Source organism: Oryctolagus cuniculus, chromosome 12 (assembly GCF_964237555.1).
Source record: "Oryctolagus cuniculus chromosome 12, mOryCun1.1, whole genome shotgun sequence".
NCBI classification, from domain to species: Eukaryota; Metazoa; Chordata; class Mammalia; order Lagomorpha; family Leporidae; genus Oryctolagus; species Oryctolagus cuniculus.
In genome coordinates this window covers 14,721,961-14,746,811 of record NC_091443.1, presented here as the reverse complement: position 1 = coordinate 14,746,811, position 24,851 = coordinate 14,721,961, and the positions used below count along the sequence as shown (strand labels likewise).

The window sequence follows — 24,851 nt, the reverse complement described above, 5'->3', positions numbered from 1 at the left end:
GGTTAATTAGATATGGATTATTTTGTTTCCGAATATTTAGGCATTTTCCAGAGATCGTTGTTATTAATTTTTAACTTAGTTCCATGGTGGTTAGAGAACATATCTTGTATGACTTGAATTACGGTGAATTTATTAATGCTTGTTTTAGGATTTGAGCATGATCTGCCTTGGTAAATGCTCCATGCACACTTGAGAATAAGGTGTGTTCTGCTGTTGTTAGGAGGAGGGTTCCATGAACATCAGCTGGATCGTACTCTTTGATGGTGTTCAAATTTTTTATGTTCTTGCTAATTATATGCTTAGTTTCTCTCTGAATTGCTGGAAGCAGCTTTTGAAATCTCTGAGCATGAAGTAACATCAGTGCTTCACCTTGCAGATCTCTCAGTTTTCTCGTCGTATTTTGAAGCTTCATTGTTAGGGCCATCTTGACCCCTTTGCCACTATGAAGTGACATTTTTTTTCCTTTTAATCTCTAGCAGTATTATTTGCTCTCAAATTTCTTTTGTCTGATAGTAATTTAGTCCATCCAGCTTTCTTTTGACAAGTGTCAACGTATCAACCTTTTAGTTTTAACTTATTTGCATTTTTTAGTTTAAAGTGCATTTCTTGTAGGCAGTGTGTGTGGTTGGTTCTTGCTTTGCTTTTGTTCTTTTTTCTTTCCTTTCTTGTTTTATCTTCTGGCACCCTCTGCCTTTTAATATGGTTAGACTTAAGCCTATCATTTTACTATTTATTTTACTATCTCTTTGTTCTTTTTTCTTCTTTTTCTGCCTCTCTTTTGTCGTATTAGCTATAACCCTTTGTTTATGCAAGGATGTGTCCTATATACTCAAAGTTTATAGGATATATCTTTAATTCTTCCTACAGCAACTTCAATTTCCCTGCCATCTTTCCATAAATATTCTTATTTTTTACTTTGAATTTCCTTTATACTTTTACTGGAATATTTTCTGCCTTTTACTGTACTTTGTAGAAATGACCGTGTTTCCTTAAACATCTTTTGCAAGACAAATTCTTTCAATTTCTGTTTGTTTTGGTAGGTCTTTATTTCACCTTCATTTGTAAATGAGAGCTTTGCAGGGTATAGTATTCTGGGTTGGCAGTTTTTTTTTCCCTCTTAATACTTGAAATATGCCTTGCCATTTTCTTCTAACCTGTAGGGTTTCTGATGAGAAGTCAGCTGTGAGTCAAATTGGAGATCCTCTGAAAGTGATCTGGTGTTTCTCTCATACACATTTTAGAATCTTTATGTTTTACTGTGGGGAGTTTAATTATAACATGCTGTGGTGAAGATTTTTTTCTGATCATGTCTATTAGGAGTTCTATGTGCTTCCTGTATTTGGACGTCCCTTTCTTTCTCCAAATTAGGGACATTTTTTGTAATTATTCACTAAAATGCCTTCTAATCCGTTCTGTCTTTCTACACTTTCAGGAATTCCTAAGACCCATATTTCCAGAGATTTGCTTTCTAATTCGGATGTTCTTTCTTCTGCCTCACCAAGCCTGTTGTTAAGGCTGTTCACTACATTTTTGATTTGATCTGTTGAATTCTTCATTTCCAATATTTCATTTTGATTTCTCTTTAAAATTTCAATTTCATGGAAAAAGTGTTCATTCAAGTCATGGATGGATTTCTTTAATTCTTGGATTGTTTCTAAGTAATCCTACAATCAAGTTTTTGAATCCCATTTCTGGCATTTCATCAATCTCTTCATCTACACATTAGTATTGATGTGTTCTTTTGGGGGCATCATGTTGTCTTCCTTATTCTTGTTTCTTGAATTGCTGTGTTTATTATTAGGCATTTGTGGTGTACTTGTTGGGTCCCCACCCCCACCCCGGCTCCTGTGATGGCTTTTATCTTTGAACTGTTTCTGTGGCTTAGTGGACTGTCTGCTCTTTCAGTGAATACCCAGAGGCATGTGCTGGGTGTGTTCAAGGAGCTGTGTTCAGTGCTCCAGGGTGAAGGGAGTGTCTAAGGTGACATCCACTTAGGCGTGGTCAATCTCTTCTTTTTGTTTTTTGTTTATTTTTAAATCAGAGGGGAGGTTTGTTATACTCTGTTGGCATAGTCTCACGTTTACCTCCTCTCCATAAAGGAGACCAGTGCCATCATGCTCCCACAAGAACCACACAAAGGATCCATGCAGTCCTCAGTGTGAACACAGATCCCACAGCAATGACCCTCGTCAGGGATCAGGGAGCCCTGAGCATGTGATGCCACCTATGGTGACTCACCAATGTCCCAGCCACAGCCTGCGGCAGCCATAGTATTTCCACAGTCCTGGCACACAAGGCTCCCACAGTCATGTGCTCCCAGCCTCTTATCAATTCTCCCAGCCAGACTCAGGCATCTCCTCTCTGGCTGGTTGTTGAGCATGCAAACATGAGCTGGTACAGCTGTTATTTATGTCCAAAATGGCACCTGCCTTTCTCAGCTGATTACAGAATGCCTGTGCAGGTAGCTGGGGAGAGAGAAACATGCCACCTTTTTCCCCCTCTAGGTTTGGCAGGTCCACTGATCCCCAAAGAGCTCCAAACCAGACTCACCCCAGGCTCTTTCCACAGCTTTATTGCAAGTGGCTTGGGCTGCTGCAGTCTGGTCTCACCTCACTCCAATCTGGTGGCTGAGGCTTTTGGCTGCTGGGGTCCTGAGTTGTGTGCATTCATACCCTCCATATAGGTCCACAGTGTTCCTCTAATTTGCATGGAGTTTCCTCTACTATTTTTTCCCTAACCCTTCCCTGAGACTGCACTCTCTCCACTCTTTTTTTGAACTATTTTTCCCTACACTAGAGCAGTAAGCTCCCTCTCTATTCTGCTGTTTTCCTCAGTCTATTTTCAAATGATTCCACATCACATGCATGAGTAGTAAAAGAACCTTCCACAGTGTACAGTCATGCATCCCTTGGTGAGGGGCTGTGTTCCAAGAAATGAGTCATTAGAAAATCTTGTTGTACAAACATCATTGAATGTCTTTGTAGAGTTCTAAAAGGTATAGCCTGTTACACACATAGGCTATAATCTGGCAAGACTTTGTCGCCTAAGCTGAAAACTTGCAGAGCATATTGCTGCTATGAAGAAAGCAATTATAACAGGATGATGTTTGTGTATCTAAACATATGGAAGCATCGAAAAGATACAGTAAAAATACAGTATCAAAGATGAGAAATGCTGCACTGTAATAGTGGACTTAGCATGAGTGGGGGTTGCAGGACTGGAAGTGGCTGTGGGTGAGTCAGTGTGTGGGGGAGTGAAGGTAAGAACCTAGGACGTGTCTCTCCACTACTGTGGACCTGATGAATGCTGTACACTTAGGCTACCCTACGTCTATAAAGACTGAGTTCTCTTGCTTTAATAATAAATTGACCTTACTTGCATATCCAGTTAGGATGCCTCTCTACTGACCTTTAGGATTCTCTGTGCTTCTGTCCTCCCTGGTCCTGGATCCCGAGTATCTCTAGCTCTTTGATCTCCTGGATGCCTCAATGGAGTAAATCAGCCCCCTAGGTTCCCCTCCTTCTGTCACGGGTGCCTGTAGATCCTTCCAAAGAAGCGAGCTGGGCAATGGCAGTTCTTTTGCTTTCTGTCTCTGAGGTGTTGCTGTCCAAATGTGCAGTGTCTTGAAAGTCTCTGTTTGTATATGCAGCCGGTCTTCTACTTACTTGGGATGGCTCAGTTTCTGAGCAGCTTCACAGTGGTGCAGAGGCTTACCTCTACAACCACTATTTTTCACTTTCAGTATAATATTCAATAACTTACATGAAATAATGTTATTATAAAATGGGCTTTTTGTTAGATGATTTTGCCCAAATGTAGGCTAATGTTAAGTGTTCTGGTAATGTTGAAAGCAGGCTCAGCTAAGCTATGATGTTTAGTACATTAGGTATAATTTACCTTAGGATTTTTTTTTATTTTCAGTGGGTTTTTATCAGGACGTAACCCCATGGTAAGTTGAGGAACATCTGTATTTTGTCTGTTGCTTGTTTCTGATGATAGAGTAAAGCTTATTCCTGTTATTAAATTTTGACTAGGGGCAGAAGTCCTCAACTTTAAAATTTGAAATTTCCTTTATGGGGGGGGGGGAAGCTATTGTAATCCATAAGCTGTACTTTGGAAATTTATGTTCATTAAAAGAAAAAAAAAACCTCAGGGGGACCTGGCCTGCCACCTGAGTGTCCCTCTGCCCACACTACATCGCCATCCCCCAGCCTCCCCAGACAAATGAATCAACGGGGTGCTGATCAATCTTGGACTGTGAGCCTCCAAAATCATGAGCTAAAATAAACTTCTTTGCTTTGTAAAAAAAAAAATGAAATTTCCTTCCCTTCCAAGGATTTTTATTTTGCCATAGATGTGGGACTTATCTTTCAGTTCACTTAGGTATGATTTTCTGGTCTGTACCCCTAAGTGAGGCACTTATTTCTACAAGGAGATGCCCTGGTCAGGTGGATGGTTCCTGCCTTCTGGCTGTGTTCAGTCAGGGAGTAATTAAAGCAAGTACGTGAACTTCCCTCATTTAAGCAGGAGGAGATGAAGCTTTTGGGGCTTTGGTGGAAAGAACTCAAAAGTTGGGTATGGAACTAAATAACATCAAACAGAATGTAAGATTTTAGGGTTCCTGACCCTTACATTATACAAAAAGTTCACGTTTGAATAGCCTTTCTGATTGGCAGAGTGCCACGATCGCTATTTCTTAGAGAGGTAACAAAGACTTTGAGACCATCTGGGAAGTCTCCCCAAGTGCAGCATACAACCAGAACAAGGACAAAGCATCAGGAAGTCCTAGGATGTGTTCTGAAACAGTGAGTTCTCCAGTTGAGTCTGTGCACAGATGCAAGACAGCAGTGGGCAAGAATCTGGGAGAAGGGTGTAGTTGAGGCCTTCGTGTCAAGGCAGTGAATTTTAAGCAGCAGGTGTGGGACTGAAATGACTGAAGCCAGGTGCTCTGAAATTAAATTAGAAATAGAGTGTGACCAGGACGGGGCTCTAGAGAGAATAAAGATGAGGAAACCCATTGGAAGTCCATTTGAGACAGACTGTGAAGAGTGACAGAGTGTAGGAAGATTACTGGGGAGATGATTCTAGGAAACACAGGAAGGGAATTGGGGAAGTAAGACTGGGGAAGTTAGATACCCAATAAATGGTGGGTTTTAAAGAAAATTGCCACTGGGGATAACTGTAGCCGAACTGTAGCAATTTGTTAAACTCTGGGAAACATTGGAGATAGCCACCTAAGGCTCAGCCTGCCTGAGAGGCACTGGAACTGGTGTATGTAGACATTTACACCTCCCACCGTCTGGTTGACAGCCATTCCCAGCAAGGTGACATCTCCAGGGATACACGTGGCTGCTATAGCGCCTGCTGTGGCTCCTACTGCACAACGCCCAGATCTACTTACGCTGCACATCCACTGCATGCTACCCGGTTGTCGATTCTTCCAAGTGGCAACCATTCCAAATTTTTTCTAAAAATGTAAAATAGGACAATATAACAAGGTGCCCTTGAGGATTCTGTAAATTTCAAACAAGCTCTTCTCTCTACTTTGTTATAACAGCAGTCCTCTTTACTCAGAATAATTAGGGTCATTATTTTCCTGTTTGTCTTGGCATGAGTAGTGTACTAGTGAGTTTTCTGTTGCTGTAGCAAAATATCAGTCTTGGGGCCGGTGCTGTGGCGTAGCGGGTAAAGTCACCATCTGCAATGCTTGCATCCCATATGGATGCCGGTTCGAGTCCTGGCTGCTCCACTTCCAGTCCAGCTCTCTGCTATGGCCTGGGAAAGCAGTTGAAGATGGCTCAAGTCCATGGGCCCCTGCACCCACGTGGGAGACCCAGAAGAAGCTCTTGGCTCCGGATTGGCACAGCTCCAGCCCTTGCGGCCAACTAGGGAGTGAACCAGCTAATGGAACACCTCTCTCTCTCTCTCTCTTTGCCTCTCCTTCTCTCTGTGTGTAACTCTTTCAAATAAATAAATATTTAAAAAAATAGCAGAGTCTCAGCACTTTTTAAAGAGGTGTATTTAGCTGACAGTTTTAGAGGCAGGAAGTTCGAGATCAGGCCGCGCTGTTCAGCCTCGTGGAGGGTGGCATCCCAGTGGCAGAAGCACATGCACGAAAGATCACACAAGGAACCAGGCGGCGGAAGGATTCCGGGAGCAGGCTCCCTCTTCTTCTAACAGCTCACTCTCATGGTCCCGTTAGAGCAGTAGTCATCTCTTCTGAGGGTGATGGTGCCCCAGGCACCCAATTACCTTGAATTAGGCTCCACATTGTAAGCCTTCCGTCTCCTCAGCATCATGGAGACCAAGCACAGGAACCTTGGGAGGGACACACTCAATTATTCGAGCATCCAAACCAAGCAAGGAACATGAGAGATGGCAGCTGTGGAACTTTTTGTAACTTGTACCTGGTAGAAAATTGTCTTCCCCTTCTTCCTGTTCCTAGGATCCAGGACTTCTCCTAGCAGAACCTAAAATTGGAGATACCAGAAAAGATCATTTATGACAGTTTTTCTCTGTGTCTAATATCTCTGAGTCCTATTTGATGAATCTGCCCTTAGCCTGATAGCATGAAGATCTTATATAATTTTCTAAAAGTTTCTTCTCTGTTTTACTTTTACTTTAGATCCACAGTACGCCTGGAATTGACTTTTTTAGAAGACAACTAGCATTTTTACTTTCTTTTCCCCTATGGGTGCCCAGTTGTCCCCAAATTATTTATTGAAGTCATTCTTTTCCCAGAACAGCATCACAGCTCTATTTTGGGGCTCTTTGTTTTACTTCCGTTGATTTATTTGTCTCTCCTTACACCAATGCTAGACTGGTTGAATTACTCGAGATCTCTAGTAAGTCTTAATATCTGCTGTATCTTCCTGTTGCCTTGTTCTCCTTTTCAGAGGTGCCTTTACTGTTCTTGGTCATTTGCATTTCCAAGTTAAGTTTCACAGATAAAGATGTTGTGTATTTGTGTGTGTATGTAACGTAATACATATCTATTCTCCAACTGGAAGAATTTGTGTTGGTTTTATTTTTTCCTCAATTTCTTTTGTAAATTCAGTGGTGAAACCATCTTAAGTGCTCTTGCTCTTTGTAGAAATATTTAAGCTACCTTTCAATTTACTTAATGTTAAGTAACAATTAAGAACATATACTTTTTCCACTCTAAACTTTAGTAATTTTTAATTAATATTTTTCATTAAATTGTTAACTATACTGGTAAACAGTTGTTCATATAGCACTTAACTTTTTGGAGTACATAGTATCTGTATTTATGTCCCCTTTTAATTCCTGTTACTTATAACTTGTCCAAATTTTTTTTAAAAAAAGATTTTATTTTATTTACTTCAGAGGTAGAGTGACAGAGAGAGACGGAAAGACAGAGAGAAAGGTTTTCCATCTGTTGATTCACTCCACAAATGGCCTTAATAGCCAGAGCTGGGCCAATCCAAAGCCAGGAGCCAGGAGCTCCTTCCAGGTCTCCCACGTGGGTGCAGGGGCCCAAGGACTTGGGCCATCTTCCACTGCTTTCCCAGGCCACAGCAGAGAGCTGGTTGGGAAGAGGAGCAGCCAGGACTAGAACCAGCATCCAAAGGGAATGTGGGCACCGCAGGCAGAGGCTTAGCCTACTTGCCACACAGAGCTGGCCCCTAATCCTCATTTTTTGGTAGAAATTTTTTGGGGGTGTGGCTATAACTATTTATGTTTTTCCCATTATTTTTAATATAGACTTTCTTTTTACTTTTATTTCATGTATTCTAATTTTTCAATATTAATTAATATATTTGACAGGCAGAGTAATGCCATCCATCCACTGGTTTACTCTCCAAATGGCCTCAATGGCTGGGGATGGGCCAGGCTGAAGCCAGGAGCCAGGAACTCCATTTTGGTCACCCACCCGGGTAGAAGGACCATGTGCTGAAGCCAACATCCACTGCCTACCCAGACAAATTAGCAGGAAACTGGATTTGGAGGGAAGCAGCCGACACTCCAATAAGGGACACTCATGTCCCAAGTGTTGTTTTAACCCAATGTGTCACAACACTGGCCCCATCTTTGAATTTTTGAGATGGTTGCCTAGCTCATTAATTTGAGCTTCTAATAGTTTTGATATATGTAAGCAGGCTATTAATTTCCCTGAAAGTAAGAAATATACCGCAGATTTCGATAAATAATGTATTTAATATTATTTTTTAATATTTATTTATTTACTTGAAAGTCAAAGTTACAAAGAGAGAAAAGGAGAGGCAGAGAGAGAGAGGGGTCTTCCATTCACTGATTCACTCCCTAGGTGGTCACAATGGCTGGAGCTGTGCTGATCCAAAGCCAGAAGCCAGGAGCTTCTTCCTGGTCTCCCAATTGGTGATGGGCCCAAGGGCTTGGGCCATCGTCTGCTGCTGTCCCAGGCCATAGCAGAGAACTGAATCGGAAGTAGAACAGCTGGAACAGAAGTAGAACAGACTGGAACCAGTGCCCATATGGGATGCCTGCACTGCAGGTGGCAACTTTACCTGCTACGCCACGGTGCTGGCCCCATATTTAATATTATTTACATAATATATGTCCTGGTTTCTATTGTGTGTTCTTTTCTTAGACCACTTGGTCATTTATAATTCTATTACATAGTTTTTAAAATGAATGGAACTTTTTATAATCATCTTATTGTTAATTCTGTATGAATTCAATTTTTTGGAATGTGCTGATACTTAAAGATTAGAATGTGTTTGTCCTACTTAATACTATTGGTTGAACTCTGTAAATAAGACACAGTTATTCTTAGGTGTTTAAATTTTAACTGAAAAGTGATCCCTGTTAAATATAAGAGTGGGAATAAGAGAGGGAGGAGATGTACAGTTTGGGACATGCTCAATCGGACTTGCCCCAAACGGTAGAGTTAGAAACATACCAGGGGATTCCAATTCAATCCCATCAAGGTTGCATGTACCAATGTCATCTCACTAGTCCAAGTGATCAATTTCAGTTCACAATTGATCACACTGATAGATCTAAGAGTCAAAGGGATCACACAAACAAGACTAGTGTCTGCTAATACTAACTGATAAAATAAAAAAGGGAGAGCACAATCCAGCATGGGAAGCAGGATACACAGCAGACTCATAGAATGGCAGATGCCCTAAACAGCACTCTGGCCTCAGAATTAGCCCTTAAGGAGTTCGGATCTGGCTGAAGAGCCTATGAGAGTGTTTTAGGTATGGAAAGCCAAGACACTGTGGCAAAAAAAAAAAAAAAAAAAAAAAAAAAAAAAAAAAAAAAAAAAAACTAATTGAAAGATCTCTGCAAATGAGATTCCAGTGGGAAAATCGGGCCACCAAAGAAGGAGGTACCTTTCTCTGAAGGGAGGAGAGAACTTCCACTTTGACTATGACCTTGTCTGAATAAGATAAGAGTCGGTGAACTCAAGAGGCTTCCATAGCCTTGGCAACTCATGACAAGAGCCTAGGGAGATTACTGATGCCATAAACAAGGGTGTCAATTTGCTAAGTCAACAACAGGAGTCACTGTGCACTTACTCCTCATGTAGGATCTTTGTCCTTAATATATTGTCCAATGTGAATTAACGCTATAACTAGTACTCAAACAGTACTTTACACTTTGTGTTTCTGTGTGGGTGCAAACTGTTGAAATCTTTACTTAGTATATATTAAATTGATCTTCTGTATATAAAGATAATTGAAAATGAATCTTGATATGAATGGAATGGGAGAGGGAGCGGGCGATGGGAGTGGGGTGGGTAGGAGGGAAGTTATTGGGGGGAAAAGCCATTGTAATCCATAAACTGTACTTTGGAAATTCATATTTATTAAATAAAAGTTAAAAAAAAAAACAAAAAAGTAAACAATGCAAGAAAAAAAGATTAGAATGTGAACAGTATTTGTCAGTGCTGTGTTGTACTGAAAAGACTGAATGGCCGGTTGTTGGGTGCAGTGCTCTATGCATCTCCCTAATAGTGCTGCTCAAATGTTACAGAGTGCTCTGGTTTCCTTACTGTTTTCCAAATGCCAAGAAAGGGATGTTGGCATTTCTCATAAAGTATGCAGATTTACATTTATCTCTTTTCTGTCAATTTTTGTAATCTGTAATTTGAACTACAGCAATTATATAAACAGAATTCTTTCCTAATGAATTCAAAATTTTTCTAGACTTTCGTCATTTCAAATTAACATTTGTATTTATAGAAATACTTATTAATTCAAAATTATGTTGTCTAGGCCAGCGCCATGGCTCACTAGGCTAATCCTCCACCTTGCGGTGCCGGCACCCCGGGTTCTAGTCCCGGTCGGGGCACCGGATTCTGTCCCAGTTGCCCCTCTTCCAGGCCAGCTCTCTGCTGTGGCCAGGGAGTGCAGTAGAGGATGGCCCAAGTACTTGCCCCTGCACCCCATGGGAGACCAGGAGAAGCACCTGGCTCCTGCCATTGGATCAGCGCGGTGCGCCGGCTGCAGCGTGCCGGCCGAGGCGGCCACTGGAGGGTGAACCAACGGCAAAGGAAGACCTTTCTCTCTGTCTCTCTCTCTCACTGTCCACTCTGCCTGTCAAAAAAAAAATTAAGTTGTCTAGTATTAATACAGGTATCTTAGTTTTTTGGTTACTTTTTCCAGTTATGTCATTTTCAGCCTTTTGTTCTGTTTTCTGGTTTCTCTGTGCTTTGGGTGCTGTTCGTTGTATGCATCACACTATTGACTAATGTTTTTATTCAGTCTGATAATATTTATGATTAATTAAAATATTTTACTTGATCTACTGCTAAAATTATTATCATTATATTTGATTGTAAAGCACCCATATTTTATTTTGATTTGTCTTGACTGGTATGTTTTCCTTTTTCCCTCCATTTTTGTCTTTTTTTGTTAGATTAATGGAGAGTTTTATCATTCTTCAGCTGGTTTACAAGTTAATGCGCCTTTACCATCTTTTTTTGGTTACACTAGGAATTACAACATGCATTTCTGACTTATAATAGTATTTAATATGAATTGATTTTTATTCTATTCCTGGACAATGGAAGGACCTTAAAAAAAAGGCATCTTTTTATTCTCTTCCAAATTCTATACTCTTCTATGTTCTCATTATGTCTGTTAATAACCCCCAGGACACCTTTATTATTGTTTAATGCAATGTACATGCATTATACTTACCTTCATATTTATCATTTTTGCTGTTTTTCTTTCTCGCATCTTAGCCTTTAATTAGCACCAATTTTCCTCCTCTTTAAAGACCGTTGTTTACCATTTTCTTTAATTTTTATCTAAACAAATTTTCAAATTTCTTCTTCAGTAACACATTTTCTCAGTTACCCTTTGAGAGTTTGTTTTCATTGGTCATCAGCATTTTAGTGTCATTGTCCTAGGTATGATCCCTGCCTTAGTTGAGGTTTTTGAGTCTGTGGGTTAATGCTTCGACTTTCTAAATTCTTAGTTGTGCTTTCTTGCTCACCTAGTTCCTTTTCTCCGTTCCACCTGGGGCTCCAGTCATGTATCTGGTAGACCTCCCTTGCATTTCTTTATGGCCCTTACCCTCTCTTCTGTACTTTTATATGTCTTGTTCTTTCATCTCCCCATGCTTTATCTTGTAAACACATTTTGTGATGTTTCTTATAGTTTACAAATTTTATCTTGACATTTGCCAAATCTGCTAATTAACCATTAATTGAGTTTTTAATTGGGTATTTTTTGGCTTTTTTTTTTTTTCCCAGTCTGTTATATCACATTTTCTAGCTTTTCCAAAATTTAGTCTTATCATTGACATGGTAATTTTAAGTTCCCATAGGACTGTCCATATTATTGATTTTGTTGGTGCTTATTCCATGATTCTCTTATAATTGGTTATCTTTTTATCTTTGAGTATGTGTCTGACATTATCCTTGGAAATTTGCTTCTTACAGTGCCTCCTGAGAGAGGGAGAGAGAAAGAGGAGATTTTTATTTGTTTTGTTCAGATTCTGTGTGTTCTAGCAATCTGGAATCACTATAACTGAATTGTAGGATTGAGATTTTGGGGGCCACCCTATTGGTGCTAAATTGGGTAGCAGTTAGAACATTGTTAACTCAGTGGCTTGCTCTACATGTGTTTCATGAGGTGGCTCCATGTCAGAACACCATCTTTAATTTTTTTTTAAGATTTTGTTTATTTATTTGAAAGGCAAAGGTACAGAAAGAGAGGGAGAGACAGAAAGAGATCTTCCATTTGCTGGCCTGCTCTCTAAACGGTTGCAATGGCCCAGGCTGGGCCAGGCCAAAGCCAGGAGCCTCATCTGGGTCTCCCATGTGGGTGCAGGGGCCCAAGCTCTTGGGCCATCCTCTGCTGTTTTTCCAGGTGCATTAGCAGGAGGCTGCATTGGAAGTGGAGCAGCAGGGACTTGAACCAGCGTCCATATAGGATGCTGGCATTGTAGAAGGTGGGTTTACTGGTTATACTACAACACCCACCCCAAAGCTCCTTCTCTCAGTCCACTCTTCCTCTGGGTGCAGATCTTCATGGCCCCATCATAAAGCAGAATTGTGTATTAGACCTGTCTCCCTGCAAGACCTAGAGTGTGCTGTGTAATAGCCACTCAGTGATGTCCATGTCAGAATCCCTTGAACCCACGGATATGTTGTTACATGAGGAGAAATTAGGCTTCAAGTGGGACGAAGGTTGTTAATCAGTTGTCCTTGAGATGAGGAGACCATCTTGAATTATCCAGGTGGGCAGTGTCATCACAAAGAACCTTGTAAATTAAGAGGGAAGCAGAAGATCATTACAGTGACGGAGCCTGAGAAAGGGTCACTCCGCTGATGCTGACTGAAAACAGATGGAAGCCGTAAGTCAAGGGCTGTGGAAGCGGGAAAAGGCAAGGAAGTGGATTCTTTCTTAGAGTCTCCAAGAGGAACTCAGCCCTGCTGGCCTCGTGGCTTTAGCCTGGTGAGACACACTGCCAGTCTTTGCCCTCCAGAACTGCAGTCAACAACTGTGTGTTCTTTTCAGCCACCAGGTCTGTGGTAACTTGTTATATCAGCAGGAGGCAACTGACAGGTCCTACGCCCCAACATTTGTCTCACTCATTCCATTCAGCTTCTCAACTACCCATCTCGGAATCTGTAGACTCCCCCAAGGGAAAGAACCGGTAAAGATCAGTCTCGGTTCTCCTGATTTTTGTCATTGTAGACATTGGCTTAATTCTTCTTACCTTCTTGTTAAATCTCTGGTGGTTTCAGGCAGAGGTGTCCAGCATCTCTATTTGCCTACAGCTGAAAGTTTGGTCAAAACTGCCTGGAGCCCTTCCATATGAGGTCATTTTCCTTTTGAATGGGATGATTGCACTGTTGTTTTTGTCTTGGGTGTATTCCCCAGGTCAGGGCAAGAGTGGTTTGGCTGACCTGTTTGTATTTTCTATCCATCCTGCTTTTGCTCTAAATTTGGCAGTTGGGTCTTCTCTCATGTGGCTACCAATGGGCCTGTAGTCCACAGGGCCCTGTGTCCAGGTTCCACTTTATTATAAATAGACCCACAGTGCCAGTTCCTGTGCGGTCTGGGCGATGCGCCTTCTCTCCAGGCAGACTGTCAGCTCAGCAGTCTCTGAAACATGACAGCTCTATCTTTATTGATGCCATCAACCCCTACCTGTAGTGATGGCAGAGGCACAAAGTGGCCCATGGCTGAGAAGCAGACAGGCTGTGCAGATTAGCTCAGTATGTGGCTCCAAACAGGCTTCATGCAGTGACTCTGTGTTGGATTACGTGCAGGTCCTTTCACTGGGGCTATTTTAGAGAACAGCCTTCAGTGAGGTTTGGAAGTTGCTGTTCTACGAAATAACACATTATTTTCTTTCTGAATACACAAGCCAGTCCTAGATGCTCTTAGGCACATTTGATTAAAGAAAGCATGGGCTCTGCTGACAACCACAGCCCATTAAGGTAGCACAGAGCGTTTGTGGCTAGGAAGGAATGATAGGCTTTTGGTTTTGAAAACTGATTCTTCACTCCGGCACTCTGAGCCTTTGAATCTTGCCGCCAATGAAAGCTGTGAGGCATTTTGACTGTGGAACAGCAAGGAGGCCGGGGATAAAGAAGAGAAGACAGGAAGGGCTGGCTGCTGCATGCTCAAGTCGGATTGAAAGAGTGAAAACCTGATTTTCTAACCTCATGCCAAGAGAGAACCACTTGCTCTATAATACTTGTGCTTACAAACAGGAAATTTGCAATTAGATAAAGGCGGCAGCAACCAGACACCCCTTGATCGGTTTCTCCAAGAGCTGTCAAAGGCATTGAACTTTGCAGAAGCTGCCTGTGGTGTGGACATGTGTGAAATCATCCTTGATGGTTAACCACGGAGGCCCAGGTGCCCATCCTCAACCTCACTGTCCTTGTCAGCCTTGTTACTCTGGAGACAAAGCCAACGACAGGGAGGGGGTGCAGCGCTCACAAGAACTGCCACGTGCTGAATTACCTGCCATCAGGTGCTTTGTCAAGGGCTGCTGTATCGACCTACTTCGGCACTTCTGTAGTTAGGACACCTTAAGTAATGCAGTCCTAGCTATTGCTGTGGTAGATTAAATTGATATTTAAATGGACTTTGTGATCGTAACTCCTGGTGTAGCACTAGATCTGAAACTGATAGGAGAAACGATTACTTTGGCTTGAGTCTCCTTAGGTTTAAGCTGTCTCCTGCAACCAGCACAAGAACCCCTGTGTTCCACTCAGGAACTTATTTCTCCAGGACACACTGATTGAGCACCCACCACATGCCAGGAGACACCGTGGTGGCCAAGACAGACTATGTCTTTGCTTTTGCAGATTAACAAATTCAGGTGTCGATTTGGTGATACAGTCTTTGCAGGAAATAAGTAAATTCATCTGTTCATTTATTCATTCACTCATTCACTTAGTATCAGACCATCTGTTCCTTTTCCAGTTCCTACAACACTGAGAGACATACAGTAAATACAGATTGCATTGAAAGTGCCAATTAAAAGGGCTGGGGTCGTTATTCCATTATTTTGGGTTAAAATACTTTGCCTAAATTAATCCAAGTATTCTTCATCCACCGTAATGAAATAAGCACTGGATTAGAGGCTTTGAGGAAATACTTCTGTGTTCCTGCCCAATGAAATGGACTTTCACTTGTAAGAAAGGGACTGTGTTTTCTGGAACATCCGAGAAGCCCTAGTGGCCTCTCTTAGCAACCCCTGCCTACCTAGTGTTAGGTAAGAGGGCACATGGCTGCAGATGGTGGAACAAGCTCTGAGCCCAGCATAGAGCTCTGTGCCACATGAAATCCTTCCAGAATAAGCGCTCACCACCCCTCCACCATGTGGACACCAGACTCTGTTCTGTCGCAGGGCACAGAGGGCCTATTCTCAGGAGGCTGTGGTGTACAGTGAAGGAGTAGTGGGAGCCAGCTCCAGCCACGCAAGGACAAGCACAAGGTTTGACATCTCAGTGGGCTGTGCAAGCTTGGAGCATCGGCACCTGCCTGTCTTACTTAGGGGACCGTCAGGTAGGCTTCTCCAGAAAAGATGCACCCTGAGATGCAAGGGCAGGTAGCTGGATGCAGTGGAGTGGGAAAGTGAAAATGGAGAGAGGTCTGAGCCTCAGCAGGGCACCCCAAGTGGCAGGAGCAGATGCGGGGGGTCGCAGTGAGGAGTCAGTGCAGTGACCTTGGGCAGAGCCTCATGGCTGCTACAGGGTATGAAGAGCAGCATCCATCACCAAGGCTTTGTTAAGACAGAATACTTCTGTGCTCAGACTAGCCTTTGTTATCACCACGATCACTCAGCAACAGGCCTTTTGCAAATGACAAGACCAAAGCCAGGCAGGCAGTTGGAGATACGGCATTCATCCTCCCGAGTGTCCTGAGACTGATGTCCAGAGGTGACACGAGGGCTGGACATGCAGCAAGGACTTTGTGTTCCTTATCAAGGGCGTTTTTAGGACAGGGTCCAGATGCAGCTGACAAAGGAGGGTGTGAACTTGTGCGGTTGTGGTGGGGGTGCTGCTGGACTCTGGGCATCCCCTCACCACACTGCTGTGCCCAGTTCATCCAGAGACCAGGACAGATGGCCTCACTCTGAAATTTCCACCTAGAGAGGCAGGATCCTTGTCGGCAGCATGCCTGAAGATTCTCCACGTGTGCACCTGTGCCTCGTGCTGACCCCATCTGCTGAAGCAGTGGGAAATGGCTTACTTCACTCCTTTGATGATGCAAAAAAAGTAACAGTATCTGCTCATTGCTTCTGTTTTAATATGGAGGAAATCCACTTTTGCTTTTATTGAACATTATTAGTAATTTGTTTAAGGCAAATGCAGACTACAAAATTCCTTTGGTGTCTACCAAGAATACATGTTCAGTACAGATGCAATTTTTTTTCTAATAGTTGCTATCTACGGTTGCTTGAATCTGCACTTGTGGAGCCTGTGGGTATAGAGAGCCAACTGTGCAAGCTTAGTAATAGAATCTTTCCTGTGACTCAAACCTTCATTCAGCTACCAGTCTGGGCACTGCTGAAGTAGACACACACCTCCCCATCTTGCTGGTCAGGCAGATGCAGCACCTGCACAGACCCCTGTTCTACCTGCAGGAGGCACTGCGTGTCAGCAGGAAGGCTGCCTCTGAGCTCTTGGCATCCAGGAAGGAAGGGAATGCTGCCCACTGAGGTGACACTGCAGTTTTGAGCAGAATGGCGAGTTCAAGGTCAGAGCTGAAGGGCTCTCTGATAGAGGTCAGGTCACCTTGTCCAAAGCTTCAGAACTATTGCAAGGGAAACAACAGAAACCGCGCATTTGGTTGCTGATGAAGTACTGAGTGGCCCTTGCGTGTTCTGCAGTGGGTGAGCTCTTCCTGTCATCAGCTGCACTCGGTCAGAGGCGCCTGGCTTGCTGTGGCTAAGACCTGCCTGTGTGAGCAGCATTCTCGGAGGTGCCGCTGCTTCCGCAGCCGTAAGCCTGCTGTCACAGGCGCCACCTCGGCTTCTTGCAGACTCCCGCTTACACAGCTAGAGCAGCCTTGGAAATCCACATCCACATGTTCTCTCTTCACTTGCCAGAAGTCTTGCATTCAGAGGAAATAGGATTAAATCCCAGGATGCCTGACTTTTTACTTCAGCTGTGGGTCAGTTCTGCTAACTCAGCGTCATGGTGTTGCTGAAGGTGGGAAGAGGGTACCAACAGCCAGACCAGGTGCATGTAACTGACGCAGGGTTTAAAAACATGAACATTTTAAAGTGCACTGTACTGGAAGTGTTTCTGGAAATTTCTGTAGAATCTGTTATGCATTCTCTGGCTTCTTAGCCACAGCATGATCTTCTCCTGTTAACACAAGATTCTCTCTGTGAATGGCCAAGGTTGAGCTGGATGTCTAGACAGAGGCCGGGGAAGATTCTCTGTCACTTGGAGGCTACCGTGACCTTGGGCATTGTCCTTAACGATCCTAAATTAGAGGTCGTGCTGCAACCAGCCTCCTGGCAGCATTGTGAGAGCGCGGGACTGCCCGCAGCACACACCTGGCATTTAGCAAAGTCTCCAGAGCCCGGAGTTGTGCTGCTGCTGCGGACAAGAATTACTCACACGTGAGACTTCTCGTACTTGTAGGAAGAGGTCCCAGATGTCTACTTGGAGATTATTTCTTCATAATCGCTTCTCAATGTTTAGATTTGCTTTCAAATTTTTTTCTTACTATTGTGAAACATAACACAAAATCTACCATTTTGACCATTTTTAGTATGCAGTTCTGTGACATTGAGTTCATTCACCTTTCTGTGCAAACTTTACCATCATCCATTTCTTGTATTTTTTTTTTACAGGCAGAGTGGACAGTGAGAGAGAGAGACAGAGAGAAAGGACTTCCTTTGCCGTTGGTTCACCCTCCAATGGCCGCCGTGGCCCACGCACCACGCTGATTCGATGGCAGGAGCCAGGTGCCTCTCCTGGTCTCCCATGGGGTGCAGGGCCCAAGCACTTGGACCATCCTCCACTGCACTCCCTGGCCACAGCAGAGAGCTGGCCTGGAAGAGGGGCAACCGGGACAGAATCTGGCACCCCGACCGGGACTAGAACCTGGTGTGCCGGCGCTGCTAGGCAGAGGATTAGCTTATTGAGCCGCGGCGCCGGCCTGCCATCATCCATTTCAAGAGCTTTTTCATCTTTCCCACCTGGATAAAGGGTCTTCAAAATTCATGGAAAGTGTATATTATGAAAATAGCAGCCGGCGCCGCAGCTCACTTGGCTAATCCTCCGCCTTGCGGCGCTGGCACACTGGGTTCTAGTCCTGGTCGGGGTGCCGGATTCTGTCCCGGTTGCCCCTCTTTCAGGCCAGCTCTCTGCTGTGGCCAGGGAGTGCAGTGGAGTATGGCCCAAGTGCTTGGGCCCTGCACCCCATGGGAGACCAGGAGAAGTACCTGGCTTCTGCCATCGGATCAGCGCGGTGTGCCGGCTGCAGTGCGCCGGTCGCGGCGGCCATTGGAGGATGAACCAATGGCAAAGGAAGACCTTTCTCTGTCTCTCTCACTGTCCACTCTGCCTGTCAAAAAAAAAAAAAAAAAGGGAAAAAAAGAAAATAACTATGCATGGGTTTTCAAATTCTTTTGCAGCAAATAAATTTTAACTCCATTTTCTATGGACTTTTTAAAAGCCTTTAAAAAAGCTTATTTATTTATTTATTTATTTATTTTTAAAGATTTATTTTATTTGTTTGCATGACAGAGTTACAGAGAGAGATAGAGACAGAGAGATGTCTTCCATCTGCTCACTCCCCAAATGGCCCCAACAGCTGGAATTGAGCCAATTCGAAGCCGGGAGCAAAGAGATTTCTCCGGCTCTCCCATATGGGTACAGGAGCCCGAGGACTTGGGCCATCTTCTACTACTTTCCCAGGTGCATTAGCAGGGAGCTGGATCAGAAGTGGAGCAGCCGGGACTTGAACCAGCGTCCATATGGGATGGCAGTACAGCAGGCCAGGACTTTAACCTGCTGCCCCAGTGCTAGCCTCCTATTTATTTTATCAGCATGAAAGGAAGAGCAAGAGAGAGAGAGTTGTATATCTTCAATCTGTTGCTTCACTCTTCAATGCCTGCAACAGCCAGGGCTGGGCCAGGCTAAAACCAGGAGCCTGAAACTCCATCTGTGTCTCCAGGGTTCCAGGCACTTGAGCCATCATCTACTGCCTCCCAGCATAAATCAGCAGGAAGCTGCAAAGGAAGTGGAGTAGCTGGAACCCAAACTGATAGTCCAATATGGGATGCAGGCATCTGAGGAAGTGTCACAACTGCACCCCTCCGTGAACTAACTCCCCTTGGTTATCCACTTCTTAAAACAATGAAGTTAGTGTGCTCAGCACAGAAGGGTGTATGGAGGCCCCCTGCGTGTGTTCATGCTCCAGAGGGCAGTGTTGACCAAAGTCTGGCTGCAGATAACTAGGACATGGCCTTGCAGTTGGTTTGGAATAAGGCAGATGGGTGGGTGGCTGGATGGAAGGATAAATAGATAGATTTCTTACATGGCAAGTGTTACTGCATTGCTTGTTGTTAGAAATAGTCAATGCAAATAGAACTTTCTTCACCCAAAAGGTGTGCTTCTGTTGTGAAATGCTCTTTTACACAAAAACTCAAAGATGGTCTCTGTATTCATTTTCTGGGACTGCCCTGACAAAGTACCACAGGCGAGACGGCTTACACAAAAGTTTATTTTCACAGTACTGGAGGCTCCAAGTCCAAGATCAAGGTGGTGGTACTGGCCTCTCCTGAGGTTCGCTTTGGCTTACAGACAGCCGCCTTCTCTCTGCGTCCTCACGTGGTCTTCTCTGTGTGTGTGCTGATCCCTTCTTCCTGACAGTACCCCAGTCTTACTGGATGGGGTCAACACCCATGGCCTCCCTGTAACTCAGTTACTTCTTTAAAGGCCCTGTCTTATAACAAAGGTACTTCTGGGATCCTGAGCATTAGAAATTCTGAGGATAGTGGAAGGGTACACTTCAACCCATAAAAGTCTCTAAAAGTCACTCTTGTTCTAAAACTCCTCAAAATCTTCCCCAGTTCCAGAGGAAGCAGATGGAGCCAGGTGTCCCGTGCGCCTGGCACGCGCATTCCCCGAGGCACGTGACTGATGGTTGAACACTACAGATGCAGTTCTGCAGTCCCAGAGACAGAATGTCCTACCACTGCAGAGCCATGTACATTACATTTTTCTTAGAGAGAAAGAATAATAAACAAAGAGAATATTTTAAGTTCTACGCTCCTCGTCTGCCAAGAATAATCCTGCTGTTCTCTGAAACTGACTCCCTTCATGGCCATCTTGTACTCTGTATCCGCAGACGTCTGCCCTGGAAAAGCAGGCCGCAGGCTTCAAGATAATCCACATAGCTTTAAGTAAACACTGGCATCCCGGAAATGTGGCCTCACTCTGAGAGGCCATTTCTGTCCAAGGAGAGAGGTTTCTGGTTGATAATGAGACCTCAAGAAGAGCCTTTTAAAACAGCATTTGTAGGGGCTGGTGCGTTTTGCGCAGCAGGTTAACTCCCTGGCCTGAAGCGCTGTTATTCCATATGGACGCTGGTTGGAGACCTGGCTGCTTTACTTCCGATCCAGCTCTCTGCTGTGGCCTGGGAAAGCAGTGGAGGATGGCCCAAGTCCTTGGGCCCCTGTACCCACATGGGAGACCTGGAAGAAGCTCCCGACTTCTGGTTTTGGGTTGGCCCAGCCCCCAGCCATTGTGGCCGTTTAGGGGAACGAACCAACAAATGGAAGATCTCTCTCTGTGTCACTCTTTCTGTCTGTAACTTTACCTTTCAAATAAATAACCACATATTTTTAAAAACTAAAATAAAATAAAGTAACATTTGATTTCCAGGTATTGAGCTGCACTATTTTCTATGAGTCCTCCTGTTAATATACATGAATACACTGGCAAACAGTGAGAACTGAATCTGAGACAGTTACCTTGATGGCTGTGCTCCACAGGGAAGTGCCTTGTTGTGCTTGAGCAGTAATTACCTGGGGTGATGTCAGCAGCATTTATGCCACTTCTGTGATTTTTAACCACCTGCACGTTTTCTTTCCTGGATGATGTAATTATGTGAGCAAGACCCTCTGGTTCCCTCCCCAAATGCCTGTTATGTTCAGGGTTAGGCCAGGGCCAAAGCCAGAAGCCAGGAAATCAGTACATATTTCTCACATGGCTGACAGAAATTCAGTTATTTGAGTCATCACTACTGCTGCTTTTTAGGGTCTGCATTAGCAGGAAGCTGGGGTCAGGAGCCAGAGCCAGGAACCAACCCAAGCACTCTCATGAGGGACACAGGTGTCTTAACTGCTAGGCTAAACAGAAGAGAATAATAAATGGTTGCCTTATGTATTGGCTATTTAAATCTTTCTCATCAAATATCTATGTGGTTTTTTAGTGTAAGTTTCTATTTTCCAGATGGAATTTGTCTCTGAATCCATATAGAAAATCAGAAGGTGCTGATCCATCTCAGGAATTCATTCCTTCCTTTCCCCCATCAGTGGCTTCCTTTACCACTACTTCATATCCTCTTATTTTGTGATAGAGCCCCAGTCATTTCAGCTCATGTACTGCCCAATACTAGTCCACTAATTTTTATTCATTATGAAATGATTACTTATTCTTCATTATAAAAAGGAGAAATCTAAAAATCAGTGCCATGTGTGCATTGGCATTCTGCAAAAATTCGTGGGTGGAATTCTTCCCTGAAGTTTCCTTGTCATGGATTTGAGACAGAAAAACAAGTGCCTATTAGAATGGAACAGCTTGATCCCAGATTTCTCTAATATGTCCATGCTATTATTTTAGGTCTCCGAATTCAATCCTTTGACGTTCACCAGCGTAATCGAGTGTGAGAAGCCAAACAATAACCTGTCTAGGTTTCATGGTTGCATGTGAGTATCATGTATCTTCTCATGCTTTTCTTTCTGTTCAATGAAGTACACACACATACACACAGAGTTGTAAACGTGCATGCAGTACTCTTTGCCATGTGGTACAGTCTCTTGCAAATGTTTCCCAGCACCTGAGCATCCTTGCCTGCTTGTGGAACTAGTTTGCAAGACTCTGCCAGAAGTAGAAACTTACCAGCACCATCCATAATGAAGAGTTACTGCCTCTGCATCTCCTAGTGGGCCCTGGGAAAGTGAGAGGAGTGAAAGGAAGCGTGGCTGGTGACGTGTGGTCCTACTCCATGGAAGCAGGAGCCAGGCAGGAAGAACCTGTGTGGAAATCGCTCCATTTATCTTTCACTCAGTCATTGAACACAGATAAGGAGGGGACTCCAAATAGTTCGTGGAAAATATGTATGATGAAAAAACGATGCATGGATTTCAAAATTGTTTACACCAGAAAAAACTTACCTGTTTATTCCATTTTTACGAACATTTTAAAATATCTTTGTATATATTGAGCACGTACTATATGCTGAGACCATGTCAAAGCTCTGGATACAGCTTGGTAAACTAAATAGACAAAGTTCCTTTCCCTCATGTTTATTTTATTCTAATCAAGAGTAAAGAGAAACAGTAAACAGTAATTTATCCCTCTATCTGGCTATCTATGGTGTATCTAATAGTCTAGTCTCTCCCTTGCTCTAAAACAGAAAGACAAAAAGGTAAATCAATGGCACAGGATTGGCCATTTGTTGAAGCTTGACCATGGGTACATGGGAAATAATTATGCTATTCTGTCTACTTTCATGTCTATTTGGAAGTTTCCTTAACAACAACATCAACAACAGCAACAATAATAATAATGTGAGTATAATCAGTTGGAGTGGCAAGAACAGGGAGTGGCAAGACATAGTTGCTAAGTTGCAAATTGGGGCTATCAAGTATGGGATCATAAAGAACGAGGCAGGTGACAAGGACCTGAAAGACATAGGTTTGCCCTTCCATGCATCAGCACCTCCTGCAGGCTCATCTCTCTCATCTGGAGAATGTGGGACTTCCTCCCTGCTGCTGTCCTGCTCCACAGTGCCAGTTCACAGTTGAGGCCAGGCTGCTGCTGAGTGGCCCAGTGCAGATTGGCCTTTCCATGGATCTATGGAAAAGAGGAGGAGAGAAGCTGTGCTTCTGAAAATAGGCTCCGTTTCTGAGAGCTGTCAGTTTAGGGTGAAGCTTCCCATTAGCTGATTAATTAATCATTCGTCCTTGAGCCTACACACAGTAGGCAGCAGTAATGATGGGTGGTAGTGTGAACCAGTGAATGCAAACTGTTCACAGTAAAAGGTGAACTCTGTGCATCTTCCCCAGGGCCCAGGAGTGTTGTGTCTGTGTTGAGGGGGCTCCCTGGTGGAGAAACTCAGCTCTAGTCAAGGGATACAGCCAACCAGTGTTCACTTTCTAAGAAGAAATAGCTAATTAACTTCCTAGCCTCTCTGTTCCTCCAATGAATGTCCTTTCCAACATCCCCATTGGACGGACCCAACCCAAAGCCAAGGTCAGTGGCTGACTTCAGTGTTTTCCAGGCTCAGAGGTAAGCATCAGGGTACAAAAAGGAATAAGACAGGAGGAGCCCTGACTGAAGGTCCTGCAGAGAATCTTCCTAAAGACTGTCAAACCCAAAAAGGTTGTAAAACCAGGTTGGAGGGCCAAACTCTTCCAGGCAGAGGCCAGGGTGGGACACACAGAATGTGCTGTGTGGGTGACTGGGGCAGAAAGCCTGCACAGGAAGGGCTGAGAATGGGACTGCAGGGCAGACTGGGCCCTGCACGCCAAGCCAGAAGCAAGCAGCCCACAGAGGTTTCTCCCAGGGAAACGGAGAAGTCATTGTGCCCACAAGACTGCTCTGGGGACTCTGTAGGAGACAGACATGAGAAACAAGCCTGCTGATATTGAGGCCAAAATGGTGTGTTGCAGCCTCAGGCAGAGAAATACAGAAGCCTACATTAGGTCAGCGCGGCACATAGTGAGAAGAAGGCTGTGGATTGATCAGAGCCAGTGGGGTGGAGTTAACACTGAGGACAGTGTCTGAGTGGCTGTCACAAGGAGGGAGGAGGGATCAATCAAGGAATCCTGGGTTGCTGGTCCAGGTGACCAGGCTGACTGAAGCCCTAACGGATGAAGCAGAGAGGAGGGCCTAGGTCTCAGGGTGTTTCCGTGACCCGGGGAGGAAGTTGTCTTGAAGACAGCTCTACAAGCTTTCCATCCTCTGGCACTGGATCCTGTGGCTTTGGGCTCTGCAGCCTTGCACTCTTGTGTCTGAGCAGATGGACTTGTACACCTATTGCAGGCTTTTGCCAACATTCTGATAGTCACTGGTGCTCAGCTGTCTTCATAGGCAGGCACTCAGATGAATGAGGCCTATTAATTTTGACCAAGAGCAAGTGCAGCCCAGATGATGTAACACCTTCTGAGAAAGCAAGGAGGGCTGGACATTTATTAACTGAAATCTGCCGTTTCCTAAGGAGCCTGTGCCTGTAGCTCTTTTTAGTGAGTGGTGGATGCTATCAGACAGTCTTCACTCATCATGTTTGGCTTCTGGACAGTTTTGATTTAGAAGAGATTGGCTTGATGAGCCAAAAGGGCTGGGAACTTGAAGTAGGTGAGCTCTTCTAAGAGGCTTGAATTTAGTGTTACAGGATGTGTTCAACCACCAGGGCTGCCTTACCAAGTGCCACAGACTGGGCTCTGCTTTAACAGTTTATCCCCCCCCACCCCCCTACTGGTCTGGAGCTTAGAAATCCAAGATCAAGCCTTCAGGGTTGGTCTCCCCTGAGACTGCTCTCCTTGGCTTGTAGATCATGTTCTTCTGTCCATGTGTCTCCGTGTCCGCATCTCTCTCCCTATAGGCACCCCAGTCATATTGGGTTAGGGCCCACCCTAATGACCACATTTTAACTTCATTGCCTCTTCAAGTCTCA

General features: G+C 44.1%; 1 protein-coding gene across 1 annotated transcript in view; it reads left to right on the top strand.

The window, feature by feature from the left end:
- Positions 1-24,851, top strand: part of ATP10A (ATPase phospholipid transporting 10A (putative)) — a 181,647-nt gene that overhangs the window by 110,748 nt on the left and 46,048 nt on the right. The window contains 1 exon segment of the mRNA XM_051822233.2: positions 21,794-21,879. Coding sequence (XP_051678193.2) covers positions 21,794-21,879 — 86 coding nt within the window.